This window comes from Elgaria multicarinata, chromosome 2 (assembly GCF_023053635.1).
Source record: "Elgaria multicarinata webbii isolate HBS135686 ecotype San Diego chromosome 2, rElgMul1.1.pri, whole genome shotgun sequence".
Classification (NCBI taxonomy): Eukaryota; Metazoa; Chordata; class Lepidosauria; order Squamata; family Anguidae; genus Elgaria; species Elgaria multicarinata.
Window position 1 is genome coordinate 108514455 of NC_086172.1, and position 18657 is coordinate 108533111.

The window sequence follows — 18657 nt, forward strand, 5'->3', positions numbered from 1 at the left end:
CACCTATACTACATTATTTTATTTTGTTTACTACTTAAAGGCTAATTGAAGGCTTGAGTGCTTCCAAGTTACTTTCAGAAATAGTTTCGCAGAAGGTTAGAAAGAAGGGAGCAATTCAGTGAGGATTCCTCTTTTCTTTAAGGACTCCTATTTCTTTTAAATCTGAATTGTTTATGCTACACCAGACCAGAATTATTCATCTGGAAAGAATCCTGAAGGCTTCCCATACTTTTCACAAGCCGCAACCACCTTTATGGCATTTAGCTATAGGCATAATGTGGTGGTAACTATAAAAGCAGCACAGAAAGAGTTACTTAAGATTATTTTACTGGACCTTCTTACTGGAGATGGACAAGCTTTGAATGTAAAAATGTCATCAATGAGAAAAATGCAGAAAACTCTTCTATCACACAGAGCAAAAACACGGCAAAACCCTATTGGACATAAGCATGTCAAAGAGGCTAAGACAACTGAGCTATCAATCAGCATTAGGAAAGAAGCAGTTCGGTTAATTATAGTCAAGACTCTAAGGAGGGCAGGATCAAGTTCATTATCTTTTTTCAGCACCTCACATATAACCTTCCAAGCAGCGTTTACAAGATGTCAAGATTTGTCTGAATCTGCCTTGCAGGCTTTGGCTGCTGCATCCAGAAATACAAAGAGGAGAGGGAAATTAAACTGGGAGATTGGCGGGACCACTGTTTCAAAGGATGTGCCAATGGTGGGGAAGTGATGCTAGAAGGCAAGCACACGGCTTTCACTCCATGGAGCAGTACAGTGTTAAAGGAAGATTTGAAAATATGCCAAGTACTTATTATTCTTTTTTAATCATCATCATCAATTACAACACACACACACATTTTGGGGATTGAAAAATAACATGATGAGGCACCTATGCACATGTATGGAATACCAAGTCAGTTGTTCCTACCTGCCAGCAATGTCTCTCTCCTGATCTGGGAAGGAGACTGCCAGTGGTAGGGTAGAGCTATAGGCAGGACACATACAGGTCATGAACTTTTCCACTTAGGATCCCAAAAAGTCAGAAGCTTGAGCTACAAGCTAGAGAAGATGGAAACTGAAGTGCAGGAAGGAGAATGAACTGCTCAATTAACTAAGCAAAGGAAGAAGCCTGAATGCACTACTTGGTTAACCAGGCAAAGGCAGAAGTCCTGCCTCTGTTCTTTACAATTCAATATGCTCAATCCAGAAGCTTTATCCCATCTTCCAGTCACTGTTTTGGTGGTGGTGGTTGCACATTCCATTCCCTTGTAGAAATCTGAATCCTGAGCACACAAAAGTCCATGGTTACTTATTAAGTTAGGTCCCAACGACAAGTTCTATACAAGCCTAAAGTGATACCTAGACAGGAAAGCTGTTCCAAAGTTGCAAGGCAACAGAAAAAACAAGGCTATCTGGATCCATGAGGCTACCTCATGGAGCTATTATGACAGCACTGAGCAACATGAAACTGATGGTTCTTATAATGCAGCGGTGCAAAAAGTGTCCCTTTCCCCAAGCCCTATCTGGTGGCCCCCAGACCCTAGCATCTGTTGTCATTGAAAAGGGGGGGAAAGGAAAAACACACACTCTAGAAACAGACTCTATGGTTTCTGCCATAAAAGCCTCATTTGTAGAGATTTCTGCTACTTCCTAGGAAGCTCTAAGAATGAGGGGTTTTATGACAGGAACCATAGAGACCATTCCTAGAACATTTTTCCTTATCCTTTTTTGCCGAACTGATGGTGTTGTTGCAAGCCCAATTTCGGCTTCCACACTGAGAAGTGTGTGCGAGTATGCAAACGTGTACATGTGTGGCCCCGGCCAACCCAGCAAGCACCTGATGTAACCCACAAAACCAAAAACGTTGTGCCTCCCTGTTATAGGGAGATTGATGGATCCATCCCTTCCTAGAACTACTGTGGACCAAGAACTGGACCACACATGGGGTTTTCCTCCTCCTCCCAAATATAACAGATTAATGGGAGGTCTCACTCAGACTGCTAAACAGGCTCTACATTGCCAGATGTAAGCTTTGGCCACGCACATAAATGCTGTAGTTCCTGAAGTGCCAGGCTGGGATGGGGTTGCCTTCAGCAGTGTATCATCTGGCAAGTGGTCTCTGGCTATCCCTTGGGGGTCCTGTTTCTGTGCTGCAGCCACCACAGGTCCTATCTCCCCTCCTTTCAGAGGAGGCCACATCAAGCCTGAAGCCCAAGTACTGGTGAATCCAGACAAAAAGACATCCCTCCCTCCATATATTCCTACTGCCATATTTGAAGATATGCTGAGAGTACCAGCCTGGATCAAGCAATATATCTGATTTTGTTAGAACAGGCAAAAGAAAGTATGCATAACCTATGGGATTCATTGCCACAAGATGCAGCAATTGTCACTAGCTTTGGGCCAAAGCATACATTACTTTAATGGCTCATTGTTTCACAGTATAAATTGTAGATGCTGGGCCCCAAATCTGGATCAGGCCCACAGCGGGGGTGAGGTTAAAGCCCCCAAGCCCTCTACATGAAGGTCCCAATCTAGATCAAAACCCCTGACCTAAAGTAAAATTGAAATATGTCTTTAAAGCAATATGTGTGTTGGTTGTTACATGGCCTTAAAAGGGGATTAGACAAATTCATGGAAGTTAAGTTAAACCCATCAAACTATTCTAGTTATAAGAGAACTTCCAGATTCCACGGCAGTATGCCACTGAATAACAACTGCTAGTGAGCAAGAGCAGGAGAGGGACCTTCCTGTGGGCTTCCTGGCAGCATTTGGTTGGCTACTGTGGGACACTCTAAAGATGGTGAATTAGATGGACTTTACTCTAAACCAACAGGGCTTTTCTTGTGCAGTTGGTAGTTGTGAAGAAAAAGACATTCCCAGTACATTACTGAATAAAGGCTTAATCCAAATGAAGTCCAAATGGCCATGAATCTCCTCTAGAGCAGCCTTTCCCAACCTGGTGCCCTCCAGATGTGTTGAAATATAATTCCCAGCATACCGTAGCCATGGGGGATGCTGAGAACTGTAATCCAACACATCTGGAAGATACCAGATTGGGGAAGCCTGCTGTAGATAACTACTTACGAGCAGTGTAGATATAAACTATTATTATCTAATAACCAATTAATTACTAAGGTCATTAACTGGAGATGGGGTCAATCATGAATTCATTTTAAATTGTTACAGATATTTATATACCCATTATATACTGCATTTTTATACCCATTTACCTGGGAGCAAGCTCAACTGAAGTTAATGGGATTTACATCAGGGTTAGGCACATACAGGAACTGCAATGCAATTTAATTGTTTTAAATAATTCCATTTGCTTTCTAAAATACAGAAATGTCTGAGAGTTATTTTTCAAGTGCCATAGAAGGGGCCCTAAAGTTTAGCATCGCTGTCCTCATGCATTCCAAAGGAGACCATGCTAACTGGCTTTCTTCATTCTTATCATGAATTGAGTTCTTTGAAGTTTACATGAGAACAATTCAACTAACTCCTTGGGCAAGATTACATACATATTTTAGAGCACTAGAAGCATTGTGAGAGATCCCACTGAAAACAGCATACACTTCCTAAGTTCCCATCATCACCTTTTAAGCTCTTCAAACATAGAGAAAAAAATGGAGAAATTGAAAGTACTCTCCTTCAATATAAATATACCATATTCTAACAAACATATCCTAGGAAATATTTTAGGTGCTTTGCCCATATTGTCTGGGTAAATAAAGTCTTTCTCTCAGATGGACTGGTCATGTTCATATACCGTATTCCTTCGATTCTAAGACGCCATCGATTGTAAGATGCACACTAATTTCAGTACCACCAACAGAAAAAAACCTTTGATTCTAAGAAATTATAAATGCACCTGCGATTCTAAGACGCACCCCGTTTTTAGAGATGTTTATATGGGGGGGGGAGTGCATCTTAGAACCGAAGAAATACGGTATTATGGACAATCAGTGTAGCAGATCATCTTTGCATTTTCAAGGATTGGGGAGAACTTTCAGTTCACATTTTAACATGAATTTAGCCAATTTCGCACTTCTAAAACACGATGGCAAATGAAAGCTCAAATAATCTTTAAAATTTGGAGTTTTTTGGAATTTTGCAACAAATTCTCCAATCAAAACAATGCATACAAAAATGGACATACCAGGGGAAACAAATTAAAAATGTATTATATTAGGGAAATTGGTTGAATATGGCAAAAATGCATTCAAAACCACAGATATTAGGAGAAATACACACAAAAATACTCACGAATTTTCATGCAATCTTTTTTTAAAAAAATCTCTAAGTTTGGGATGACCCAAACATAACACCAGAAAAATTCTTCAAGTTTGAGATGAAACAAATTTCAGATTGAAAAAAACGAGACTAAGAAAAACAAAAACTGACAGATTTTGCCAACTGTAGCTATTGCGGACATTTTTTTCAACTGAAACAATGCTGCGCTAATCTGTTGTAGTAAGATCAGCAAGGTCCTGCTTGACTAAGGGACAAACTAAATATATAATTTGTCATGTAGTTAGTCATGATGTGCATGGTTTTAAAAAATGAATAGGCAGCATAGATGGGGAAAATGTGTCCGGACTGTGGTGTGGGGAGAAACGGGCTTAAATCCTTGTGTTATAATAAGATCTTTCCTCCAGGTATGAATAACAGGCATGGGGGGGGGGTGCTCTCTCCCCACACACAACTGTCTTGATCCTGTTTTCCCACCACCAATGTGTTTTAAAGCAAGTACTCCAGGATTTCCTGACAAATATGCAGGATCTTCACCATACCGTTGTATGGAAACACATCATGCCAAGATTGAAGGCATCTCTGATGACTTCAGAAAAGCAGTTATTGCTGCTCATCAGTCTAGAAAGGGTTATAAATCCATTTCTAAGGATTTGGGGCTCCACTGTCAGACAGATAGTCTACAAATGGAGAAGGTGCAAGACCCCAGTCACTCTAACCAGGAGCAGTCATTTCTCCAAGAAAAAACAGCACATCAACCAGGAAGTCAAAAAGAACCCTAGAGTAACATCCAAATATCTGCAGGCCACTCTCACTTTGGCTACTATGAGTGTCCATGACTTAACAATTAGAAAAAGACTGAACAAGAATGGTGTTCATGGGCAAATAGTCAGGAGGAAACCACTGCTCCTCGGTTGGACTCGATGGCCTTATAGGCCCCTTCCACCTCTACTATACTATGATACTATGATTCTAAAAAGAATATTGCACACAGATGATCTCCAAGACTTCTGGAACAATGTTCTCAGGACAGACAAGTCAAAGGTAAGAACGTTTTGGCTTATATGAGAAATGTTATGTTTGGCGCAAAGCAAACACTCAGGTCAAACATCCCAACTATCAAGCATGGTAGTGGGAATGTGATAGTATGGGCCAGCTTTGCTCCCTCTGGACTTGGACAGCTTGCCACCATTGGCTAACAATGAATTCTGTAGTGTATCAGAAGACTCTAGAGGAGAATGTCTTGTGTGTGTGTGTGTGTGTGTGTGTGTGTGTGTGTGTGTGTGTGAAATGGGGAAAAGATTTGCAATGAGAAATATCTGGTGAAGTCTGACAACTTTTATTTTTCATAGCTGCCCAGATATTTCTCACTGCAAATCTTTTTTTCCACTATATATTGATAAGTATTTGGTAATGGTTCTTTAGCCTTCAATTGCCATTTTTTTAAAAAAAAACATGTTTGACCATATTAAAGTTATGCTTTCCAAGTAAGTGGGGGGGGGGAATCCAATATGAAGGTACCGGAGAAAAAGTAGCTCTACACCTACGATTATTAAACATTCCATCACAGAGGTTTGTAATGTTGCTGAGAAAGTTTTTGGAAAGTATTGGGGGATTCCCAGGAAAGTCATGTTGCTATGAATCTGAATTGCCTGTTTGCTTGCTTCCACACCCTCATAATAACTGTTCTACCTATACATTTATAAATGTATTTATTTATTAATGTATTTATCATTTAAATTTATTTTTAGGATGCCTTTAAGGGTGAAACCCTACAAAGCAGTATACAAAATAAAACTCATACAAAAATAGGCAATATACAATAAAAAACTAGAAAAACAATGTAATGAAAACACAATAAATAAATCCCCAATTCTCTCCCTTTCAAAGAAAGTGGACCTGCAGTATCCACCCATAACTTCTTACTGAAGTGCAAAACAATTTGGTCCAGAGAATTAATGGTGTAAAATTCAAAATAATTAAGGCACATCCTCTTTTAGAGTTTCTTCTTAAAAAATATTTCAAAGATTTTTTTTAAAGACACTTGATTACATGAAAAGAAATTAGAAGCTACAATTACAGGTTTTGGAGGCAGACGCATGTTGAGAGAAGCCCTCCACAGAATGAAATAGATGGCACAATGTCTTGCACTTAAATGTAATCAAGGTAAACATATATTCAGCATATACCTACAGAACATGAAAATGCCTTCCCACCATCCCAGAATCAGCAATCAGCATTTTGTTCATAAACACAGGCTTACTATTTCATTCTGATGCTGTTTTCTCTTTCACACGGCTTTTCTGTAGACATTTTGGAGCATATAAAACTTTGTTTCAAATTTCAACAAATGTTAACTTTTAGCTTGAGGAACAGGAGTTATTCGAGGGGGGGGAAAGACAAGACAAATAAGTAGAATACCTTACCTACTGCAGTCCACATGAAGCAGGAGGTGGGAGGCACTCAGTGACAATGCAATCTTATGCCACTGTCCATCTGCTAGCCGATACGGAAATACTTCTGTTCTTGACTTTCCATTAAATCTGTAGTGGTATCTTATTTCATCTCTCAGGCCACTGCTTTCCAGTTCAAAGTAACTGCATTTAAAACAAGGAGAATCAATTCCCTTTTGCAAACCGTACATTATTCAACCATGTAAGTCCTAATTAAAACTGCAGTAGTTAAAAATTAGTCATTATTATTATTGTTATTATTATTATTATTATTAAAAACCTATGTTATTACTTTCTCAGAACTTGTAACCATTCACCATTCAAAATCTCATGTACCTGATAGGTCTGGCTCCAGATTTGAGGGAAGACTGGGTAAGCTGCTGGTGGGCCCTGGCAGACTTACTTAGTAGTAGAGGCAGGAGCAGCAGAAGTAGTGCTAAGAGGTGACTGGATCTAGCTACATTTATATTTCCCACAATGCCCCACAACAACACTACATTGGGAACATTGTGGGAATCAAAGTGGCAGCTAGATCCAGTTACCTTATACTGCTCAGAGTGCCAAACCAAAGACTTCTTTAAAGTGGAGGTCAGCGCAGGCTGGGGAACTTGAATCCTGACAGGATGCCAGATGCTGGCCCTGGCCCTGGCCCTGTCAACCGGTCACATAGGATCCACTGGTACTCTTTAGTAGCAGTGGATGGGAACTGATGGGCCCTTTTTTTTCCCTTCCAAGTCAATGATTCTATGAAAATAATAAAACAACTAAAATTGGGGAAATGGGGTTGGTGGTTGGAAGGTGGATTTTTGTTTACTATTCTTACTCTGATCTGTTCCTTTCTCACAAAAGGCTTGTAAACTTTTGAGTAGAGAGGGGCTCACACAGGGACCACGTGAAGTGCTCAGCAATGTAACGCACTTACATTTTCCCCCAACACAAAAAATATTGACTGCAACATGAAATGGAAAACTCTGACAGACTTGCTCATGCAATAAATTACTGACTAGGAATTTGTGCACAAATGTGTGTCTGGCAACAGAAAAGAAAGGATAAAAAGGAGCTGGCACCATCTAACCCACAACACATATATCTAGTTCAAATAACCATTAAATGTAGTAGCAAAATGATGATGATGATAATGATGATGCTGATGCTGATGCTGCTGCTGATGATTTTAAGCAAAATATCTCAGCCTGAAGAGGAATTTGATGAAAAGATAAAAATGATCCAAAAACAGGCCCACATACAACCACCCTATCAAAGGAGTAAAAATACATGCACCAGAAATCTGAAGATGCAGGACTGGAAAGATGTAGCTTTTCTTATTCGAGCAAAAGACGTTAAGCGTAGGCAAAAGAAATCGAGCTTTCAATTAATGGGGAAGGAGCTTTGATAATGGGAGCTCTAAATTTACAGCTAAAAATGACTTTATGCTTGTAATTCATTTTAGCTTTGCTGTCACTCAGTCAAGAAGCTCTGTCAGTCTTCAGAAACTACCAACTTCTTCTAGCACTTCACTGTCATAGAGAGTAGTGAGACAAGTATTGTCAGTGAAGCTCCATTTAGGAACTTAAATGTTTCATAATTGCCTTCTCTTGTCAAGGTACAAAAAGAAATCACTTGTTGTGTTCGTTTCCCTCCTCCTTAAGATAAGCTGTACAGAAGATTATTCTTTTTAAAAAGATTCAGAAGAAAGGCGGGAGAGCGGTACTCAGAGAAAAGCATTCCTAGTTTTAATGGCCTGAGAGCAACATTTTGTTTCAAATAATTTGCCATCCCATATACCTGACTGCCTGTCCATAGATCAGCCCATGCATACAGGCATGCATGTCTTTGCTGCACCAAATCAAACCATCTAAGAGTAGGGGCCTTTACCACTATAGACCCTAGGCGTTGGAATTCACAGCCTACCGATGTGCCTCAATAAGTTTCACAGCCTGCAAACAGCACCCCTGCCAATTAACACGGCAGCATCTAAACTTGTACAATAAAGAACTAAATGTCAGATATTCACTGTACCCAAATACATTTCTTTTGCAAGCTCTGACATTTTCTGCCACAAGGTAAGAACAGTAGCACATCTGCTCTCTTCTTGTGGCAGTACAATGAGGCTGGGTTGTACAAGCTTGTGGGGCTGGTCCTGCCTTTAAACATGGGTTTGGATTTGAAAGCTTCTTGGTTCCTTCTAACTCTGATTCAGGCCTGCTTCAAGTTTGAGGAAATCCTCAACAAAGTGCCATCTGGCGTCTCTCTTCCTCAGTCAGTAGACCCACACTGCAGCGCTGAGATCAACCCTGGGAAGATTACAGCCATCTTCTTAAGTCTCACAATGTACCTGACACAGCATTGCTTTGGGCCACTGCAGGAAATTAAATGCTGACTGCAAGCCACTTGGTGTGGGAGTGGGATGGTGGACTGGGAAGATGTCAGTGCTGCAGCAAGCACTGCTGGGATACTAAAGCCCCAGCAGTTGCTCAGGAATAAGACATGTTGTAGGGGTAAATGAGTGTACGAGAGTGGGTGGATGTGAGAGAGATGGTCAGACATACAGTAGTTCTAAGAGTGCCTTTAGCAATATATATTGCGGAATAATCCACACTTGCAACACAGACATATTTCAGCTTGGGTCTTTTTCAATGCAAGCATACTAAGGAGGGTCATTTGCTTGATACTTAAGAGAGCAATTCTATGGTCTCTGGGGGGCTGTTGGAAAACCCTGGGTTGGGTGTGGGATTATATGAAAATGCTGCAATTGCACACCCACCTGAGGGCTTTCTGCCAATGCTGTGGAGAAAAAAGTTCTGGACTTAGCCTGAGTTTTTTCTCCAGAGTGAGGCAAGGACATGCAAGATAGCATCAAGACATCCCCAAAGCCTCGTTCCAGAGTCACAGCAGAGTCATGGCCAGGAGGTGCCTGGTAGAAGGTGACGTGCAATTGGTCGCCTTCCACCAGTCCCCGGATGGCTCCCAAAAACCCCGTGCTCTCTTCTTGTGTTGGGATTACCAGATGCCACCCTGGGGGAGGGAAAGCATGGGGTTTCCAGCACCATGAAGACATCCTCTGGGTGAGCATTCTAGGGACAACAGGATGGCTCAGATTCCCCCTTCCAAGGTTAGAGATAGTGCTCCAACCTTGGAAGGGGGAGTCAGATCTGCACACATACACACACCTCAGCCAGCAGAGAGGAATGTGCCACTTGCCTCTTTGAGATCAGAAAATTAAGCTTGGAGAGAGGGGAAAGGGCGTATTCCAGTGGGTAGGGAGGGGAGGAGACCAGAGAGGACAGGGTATGATTTATTCTGAGTCAATTTCCCTCTTCATCTAAAGTGTCCTCACTACATGGGCTGAAAAGCCGGACTAGAGGGGGGGATCAAAATTTGGAGGATGGGGAGGCAAATATTGTCTCCACCTTTCTTCCCACCCTGCTGGCTTTAGCAATTGTATGCCTAAATACTTCCAATTAAGGTCCTCTGAAGATGTTGGGCTTTTACTCTGATGTAAGTAACTGGTAGCTATTGGGCAAAATAACGTTACTCAATAAGACAGAAAGTAAATGTCAATGAAGTACAGTCATAAATATTTGTAATTGAGTACTGAAAAATTGCAGAGTCCATGTAGTTGGAAGGAATAAAATAAGACTACAAGATCACCTATAGATGATCTGTGGATGGTCCTGGTGAGATACAGGATAATATCTGGATCTTGGCACTTTTGCTCACTTGCTAGTCCCTGGATCCAGTAATTCAAAAAGTACCCTTCTGTAAATGGAGGGTGACTTCCACTCACAGAATAGCTGTTTTATAACTCCTGCTAGAGCATTGAATAAGGAAAGAAAAACTCAGTATGTTCTTCAGCTTCTGGAAGAACTTGTGCAATCTCCTGCTGCCCTAAGGGGCAGTGGAAGATGTTGTCCCACTGCCAGTGTTGAAGTAATATTTACATGCCAGTCCAGTCAGCTTTCATACACCGTGGGGGGTGAGGAGAGAGGAGGGAGATATCTTGTCTGCCCTAGGCAGCAAAATGTAATGGACCAGCCCTGGACCAGCCAACAAATTCTTGCACCAAACCTGTCCTCGTTTTGTTTTTTGACTGCTTCTAAAATGCATTGCAAATATTTCATACACCAAGAGAAGCACATTTTAAAAAATGAACAGTATTGTGGGCTTACTCTTTAGAAACAAACCTATGGGGCTTGGGTTGTATTGTTTCTTGCTCTTTTATGTCTGAGTCGACAAGCACACACAAGGCAAGGTGAGCTGAAGTCACCAAACTGGTAATGCACAAAGGGAACAAAAACCTTTATCTCTAACCTTCATTTCTTCTTTCAAGTTCTTATAGCAATTTTAGGCAAAAGAAGAAACAAGCATTTCCCGGTTCTCTACAGGGACCAAAACAAAAAAGAAAACAAGTTTTGTCTTGCAGCATTCAATGTCTGCTAAAAAGGCATTTCCTAGTGCTCAGCACTGTCAATAAGGCTAAATGGAGCCTGCTCATCATAAACAAGCTTTTAACCACCACAGTAGTGCTGAAACTTAACTTGGAAGAAGAGTTCAAAGCTTTGTCAGATGTTGCTACAGATGTCTTGAACACCTTCTCAATCATCACCAAGGAAAGCGAGAACTGAGATACTGGGAAGGTAGTCCCCTCTCATTAGCACTGACTGGTTAAAAATGGCTACAGTGCAATTTAGAAAGAGACATGGGGGAAATGGAAATATGAAATGTTCTAACAGCTCATTACATGAAACGGAAGATGTGAGCCCAGCTTTTAAATGTATGAGCAATAATTCCTACAATAATTGCTGTAACAACAATAAATTACAAAAATATAATAATGCTCCTAGGTAAGTAGCATTGTTGCCTGACTTAGCATATAATGCATGTCTAGCAATAGGAGGCCAACAAAGACTGATAATTCTTCAATATCCATTTTACCTCTATATAATTACCCCACTAAACATGTATTCAATTTAGATCAGCCTCCTACTCAATTTCTAATGTGCCAAAATGAACAAAGACAAGGAAAAAGCTGTTAAATTCAGCCTGAGATGCTAGAATGATTCTAAATTTAAAGTATAAAATTATGCTGTTCTTTGGAGAGAGACATCATCGACATCCCACTTTCAACTCTTAAGTTCTTCAGTGCCATGCAAAACCCTTCTATACCTCGTTGGATAGAAATATGTCATCCGCTAAGACCCAAATGGTGGTGAAACTTATCCTTCAGGCCTATATGGTTGAAGTTGGTCTGATTGATATTTGGAGAGCGTTGCATCATGATGATAGAGATAACATGTTTATTCCACCAGTACATCATAACTGTTTTCGATTAGATTATTTCCTAGGGCTCATCTACACCAAGCAGGATATTCCACTATGAAAGTGGTATGAAAGCGGTATATAAAAGGCTAGAGCCACACAACTGCTTCATAGCAGTACTGAAGTGCACTGACAACTGTTGGGGCCCACTGACACATACTATATACTGCTTTCATACCACTTTCATAGTGTTATATCCTGCTTGGTGTAGATAAGCCCCTAGTTTCTATTTCTTTGCTGCAACAAATAAAGGCTTGCAGAACTGATACATTGGTAATTTCAGATCATGCCCCAGTATGCTTGTAGCTACAGTTATCAGATTTGCCTAGACCGCCTGGTCTCTGGTGTTTCAATGTTTCTCTTTTGAATGATGAGATGTTTAAATTTCAGATCTCTGCTGAACTGTATTTTAATATTAATGAGGGTGCTGTGGGTTCTTGCGCCACGGAATGGAAGGCCAGCAAAGCCTTTATTAAGAGCCAAATCATTGCCTATGCTTCACATAAGAAAAACATTACTATAGCGCAACTGGTGTTTTTAACTAAAAGTTGAAATCTCTTACAACCCAGTTTACCAGTTCCACATCAGCACAACTGTATATGGAATCACAAAAAGTCAAATATGAGCTAAATAATATTCTTTCTCATCAGGCAGAATTTGCGTTAACTTGCCTGTGACAGGCATATTGGGGAAATGGGGAGCGTTCCAATAACATTTTAGCACATTATCTTAAACATCAAAAACATCGAAATGTCATTTCCGCCACTAAAGATAATAATATGATGCATACTTCTCCCATGGATATAGATCTACAATTTTTAAGATTTTATAAGGAGTTGTATGGTAAGGGTGGTGAGACATCGGAGCAGGATATGAATGCATTTTTTGCTCAGGTCAAGCTACCATGCTTAGATTTCTTATAAAGGCAACATCGTATGGCTCCTATAAGACTTTAAGAAATTATAAAAGCAATTATGAGTATTTATTTATTTATTACATTTTTATATCGCCCAATAGCCAAAGCTCTCTGGGCGGGTCACAAAAATTAAAACCATAATAAAACAACCAACAGTCAAAAAACACAAATACAAAATACAGTATAAAAAGCACAACCAGGATAAAACCACGCAGCAAAAATTGATATAAGGTTAAAATACAGAGTCAAAACAGTAAAATTTAAATTTAAGTTAAAATTAAGTGTTAAAATACTGAGTGAATAAAAAGGTCTTCAGCTGGCGACGAAAGGAGTACAATGTAGGTGCCAGGCGGACCTCTCTGGGGAGCTCATTCCACAACCGGGGTGCCACAGCGGAGAAAGCCCTCCTCCTAGTAGCCACCTGCCTCACTTCCTTTGCCAGGGGCTCATGAAGAAGGGCCCCTGTGGATGATCTTAAGGTCTGGGCAGATACATATGGGAGGCGACATTCCTTCAAATAACCTGGCCCCAAACCGTTTAGTATGAACAATTGGAAATTCCCAGGTCCAGATGTGTTCCCAATTGAGTGGTATAAAGCTCCAAAACCTTCAGCTTAAAATTTTTTTTTGAAGTAGGTTCCCTTTCTTCATCACTAAATTACGTTTATATTACAGTCATCCCCAAGCTTTGCAAGGACCATACTAATTGTGTTAATTACAGACCGATCTCACAAATAAATGTTGATAGTAAAATATTAACAGCAATTTTAGCCGATAGATTGCAACAAGTCATCACAATATTGATCAGACCAGATCAAGTGGAATTTATTAAAAACAGGCAGGGGGGTAATAATTTGGGATTAGTTGTGGATTTGTTAAGTTTAAACAGAGAAAGAACTGACCAGGCAGCTATTGTCTCCTTGGATGCTGAAGAGGCCTTTGATAAAATTCATTGGAAGTTTATGATTCTTACATTGAGTAATTTTGGTTTCCTGGTGGGATTTTTGAAATGGTTAGAATTTTATATTCAACCCCAAGAGGAAGAGTTATGATCAATGGCTGGTTGTCAGCATTTTTCCTGCTTGGGCAAAGTATAGCCTAGGATGTCCACTTTCCTCATTAATATTTGATCTATATTTGGAACCTCTGGCTTCTGCAATTGGACAGAACAGTAGTATTCATGGGTTTGTGCATGCTGACTTAGAATTTAAAATTATTCTTTATGCTGATGACCTTTTACTGTTTATTTCTAAACTCCAGGAATCTATTCCTGCTTTGATGAAATTGATTAACACTTTTGGTGATCAGTTATTCAATTAATTGGTCAAAGTCTGAATTGATGCTGATTGGAGATAGCATATTTCCTAGCGTGTTGGCAATTTCGATGGTGCTCTGATTTTATTACCTATCTGGGAATTCCCAGATATATATCTCAATTGAGTAAAATAAATTTGAATAAGCTGATCAATGAAATTACGCAAGACATAGATAGATGGGCATTGTTAAAGTTGACTCTATGAGGTAAAATCAACACACTAAAGATGAATATTTAACTCGAATGGTGTATGTATCTCTAATACCTGACAAATATTTTCAACAACTTAATGCTCTGTTTTGTAAATTCTTCTGGGGTTCTTTCCCACCATGAATATCTCTGAAACAGATGCAGCTTCCAATTTAAAAAGGTGGGTTTGGTTTTCAAGACCTTGCATTGTATCATCAGGCCTACCTATTGGCTTGCACTAAGTTTTTGTCTTTTCCAGTTCATTTACATTTTCGACCCTGGTCAGTTCTGGAATCCTTATGTTTAGACCATCTTTCCAAATGGATGCCACTAGGCTCTTGACATATCAGAATAAATAAATCCCCTCCTACAATATTGGCTGCTAGAGAGGTGTGGCATAGAGTATCACATCAATTACAATTCAATCCATTCTCTCATGCAAAATTGACTTTATGGGGAAATCCAGAATTAAGAATGGAAAGAAAGTGTTCTTGTGGAGGACATGAAAGGATAGGATGATCCTTACATTGGATCAATTAATAGGTCCAGATGATGAGTTTCTGTCATTTTCTGATTTACATGTTAAATATAATTTACCTACTATGGCTGAATGGCAATACTTGCAATTGAAACACTTGCTCGGATCTAGGTTTGGTCCGGCCGCTTTTACAGCTTCAGAGCCTCCATTACTGTAGGAAACACTTATAGCAGCTGAACAGGCCTATCAACCCATGATCCATATACATAAATACTTAGCATCAGAAAATAAATATGATACCGAGGATCTAAGACAGGAACGGAATAGAGAAATGGAGTGTCCTTTTTTGCCTAATCAGTGTATTGTCTTAGCATCTGTATCTGAAGCTTCTACTGATCTCAAGCTATGCCTTATTCAGCAAAAAAAAAAAAGGTTTCAGGTTTATTGGACTCCACAGTGCCTCTTTAATAAGGGTTTGTCTAAATTGCATAATTGTTGGAGATGTGAATTAAAGAAGCATTGCGTGAATTACATGTTTTGACAATGCCCAATAGTTGCCTCTTTGGGAAGGAGGTCACAATAAGAATAAACTTTGTATTGAAGCAGTCTTTAATATGGAATGATGTGCATGTTCTCCTAAACTACTTACCAGTTTCTTGAAAATTAACGCATGGTCAGCGCAAATGGATTTTCCGAGCCCTTATGACAGCTAAAAGACTGATATTATTATGTTGGAAGGATAAATGTTCACCTCCCATAATGCAATGGACTGAGGACTCAACGCTATCAACAGTTGAACAGATGGTATATAGATGCCATTTGAGAGTGGAGAAATACATGGATACTTGGCCTGCTTTTCTTGAAACCTATGCATAACTCTCTCCCTTTTTTGTTTTGTTTTGTTTTTATGAATGGTGTATCTGATGGGGGGAAATGGCATTCCCAATGCATGCAATTGTTGTTTTCCCCCCATCCCACCCCGATTTGTTTTCTGTTCTATTTTATTAAATTCACAATAAAAGGATATAAACGCTCCTATACCTCACACATCGGTATTGTGACATGAAGATAACATTTGCCTGCTGAAATGCGTTGTCTGAATAGTAACCTTTTTAGATCCTATTTACCAGCGAGCTTTTATGAGGCACTAAAAGCATCGCAGTTATGTCAAGGTAATCCAATTTGGTTGCTCAGCAGTATACAACAGCACAGAGATAGTTACTTGAAGATGCACTGACACCCATCCCACCCCAAATAAAGACTACTACCACTTTAAGGTGAGCACAAAGACTCTTTCCATGCCCAGTGGGAGTACTGAAGTTTTCTTCTTTGAACACTAAAACCCAATGTCATATCTTGAGTGGCTTTTGAAACTTTGCCAAGTTTTGAAAGATCTATGAAGTGGTACAACAGAATAAAAGTGTAAATAAAAAAACCCTCTATTTTTCTTAGTTGGACTATTCAAAAGACTTCCTTTCAAACATGTCTAAAATGTTGATGGATAATATTTGTATTCTAAATATACACCTTTGGTACTTTGGTTTTCTGCTTGCCACAAGGAATGTGAAACTGCAGGGCTTGACTTAATAACAACTCAAAAGGGGTGTTTTGCCTGGGTAATGTTTATCTCTGTAGGAGTTTTTATTTTATACTGATTATATAAAGGAATGCAATGAATACACACAAAAATTGCTGATTTCTTCTGAGTAGAAGTAACTAGGTGTTTTCATTGTATGTGGCAGATGGATAGACTTCAGCACATTTCTATCTATTATCTTAGCTGTTTAAAAAACTGCTTCCTTGGCATAGGCTGACAATCAACAGCTTAAAGAATAGGATAATATATCAGCAAACATCTATGCCCGACAAAATCCTCCCAACTCACTCTGTTCCTCCTAACGTCACTCACTCTGACAGAATGGATGTAAGAGGTGTTACTTTTCACCTAGCAATCATAGGATGCATTATTTTGGCGAAACTTGCGTAATTCTGTATTGAAAAGTTTCTAAGAAGACACTCCTGTATACTTATCTTGTCATTACCTATTGAACTCAGCCTACCAATCTAAACAAAACTGAAGTTGTTCTGTCTAGCATCCACATTCAAAGCCTAAACCAAGATCCTTCACATAGCTTAACTACATGTTCCTTTGTTTAGACCTCACACACAAACTCCTTTTTTTCTATTGGGCCGATGAACAGAAATAGCTATTGGCAATGGTCTAGTGTTGTCCGCCTTCTTATTTTAGGCTTCTTTAGTTCCACATTATATAATCTTGCAGTTTACAAGATAAAACTGATTAGCTTAAAATTGTTCCAGCTTTGAATGCAAGATAGAATCTATAGGCAGTGCACCAAAAACATTGAGGTATAATCCACTGCTTCACACACACACAAGGAAGGAGGGAGGGAGGGAGAGGAAGATGGGGAGAGAGGTGGGGAAACCTATTGAACTCAATTGGGTTTCCTGAACTTTGAATGCCATAGCCAGCACCTCCAACATACCCAGTATTACTTAACATGGAAAGCCACTGACACATAGTTAAGTCCAGTGCTCCCCATTGCTGAGATGCCTTGCTGCCATCTCAACCTTAGCACTTTGACTCAGACCTTCACTCTGTCTGTAGGGCTGTGCAAAGGAAACACATATCCAGGCTGGGACATACCATAAGTATCCTCTTTTGATGGCGGGGGTGACTCAACCATGATACCTAAAAAAGTGACATTTCTAGATGCATGCAAATACCTTACTCTACACCTAGCTCCTATTGAATCAAGCCATTCTGATGTACTCTTGTACTTACCCAGTCATAGCCCTGGAAAGCGTAAATGCCACTTTAGAAGCACTGCCACTACTAGTAAACCTATAAAGATTCATTAGAATTCCTTGACGTAAGAAATCTCCATCCAAGCATGGCACACAAAACTCCAGTTGCAACCAGTCCATCTTAGATATCCATTTCAATTTTGCACCCAGTTTTGTGCTTTTTGTTCTTAAGATCTTAAAAAAAGATCTTAAAAAAAGAATTATTTCAATAAGGCTATCTGCACTTCATGCTCATCCTTCTACTTACCTTGCTCCTTGCCCTGTCTGCCCCACACATTCTGTACTTCTCTTCCCCATCTGTTCTTGTTACTTTGCTCTCTGAACTGTATAGTCCAGTTTCCACAGGAAAGCATAGTCTTGTGTCCCCCATCCCACCCCACCCCACCCCACCCCTGCCATTTGTTCACCAAGAAACTATACAGCAGTTAAAGGACTGCTAGGCTTTGCTGCTTCCCCAATGGTACACGTTTGTGGTCTGGACTGAAGAACCTCTCAACTGAAGCAGTCAGCATCCTAACCCCTCTCTAAAGAGAAGACGTGCACTCGGTTTTCTTCTAACTTTCTCTCTCTCTCTCTCTCTTACATCTCTACTTATGCCAAAACAAAACAGACCCTGCATCTCTTATCTCAAGTTTGTCCTATTGCAATTAGGCCTTCTGGGTGTCTATCAACTTTCCTAGCACCCTCCAGGATCCACATTTACAGTAAAGCTCCCCCTCCTTTCTCCCCCATTCCTTCACTATTCCATCTTGCACAGCTTCTCTCTCCCTTTCTATCAACTTGTCTCTATAGTATCAATAGGCTGTTGCAGATCTGGTTCCAGTACTGGTTTTGCATTCACTAGTAGAATACTGCTCTTTACCTTTATTCTTATAATAAAACTGTGTGTTTCATTATTCTAAAGC

General features: G+C 39.9%; 1 protein-coding gene across 2 annotated transcripts in view; it reads right to left on the minus strand.

The window, feature by feature from the left end:
- Nucleotides 1–18657, minus strand: part of NELL1 (neural EGFL like 1) — a 564084-nt gene that overhangs the window by 442037 nt on the left and 103390 nt on the right. For both annotated transcript variants that reach the window (XM_063117360.1, XM_063117359.1), the window contains exon 4: nucleotides 6684–6854. In XM_063117360.1, coding sequence (XP_062973430.1) covers nucleotides 6684–6854 — 171 coding nt within the window. The remainder of the gene's footprint in view (nucleotides 1–6683; nucleotides 6855–18657) is intronic.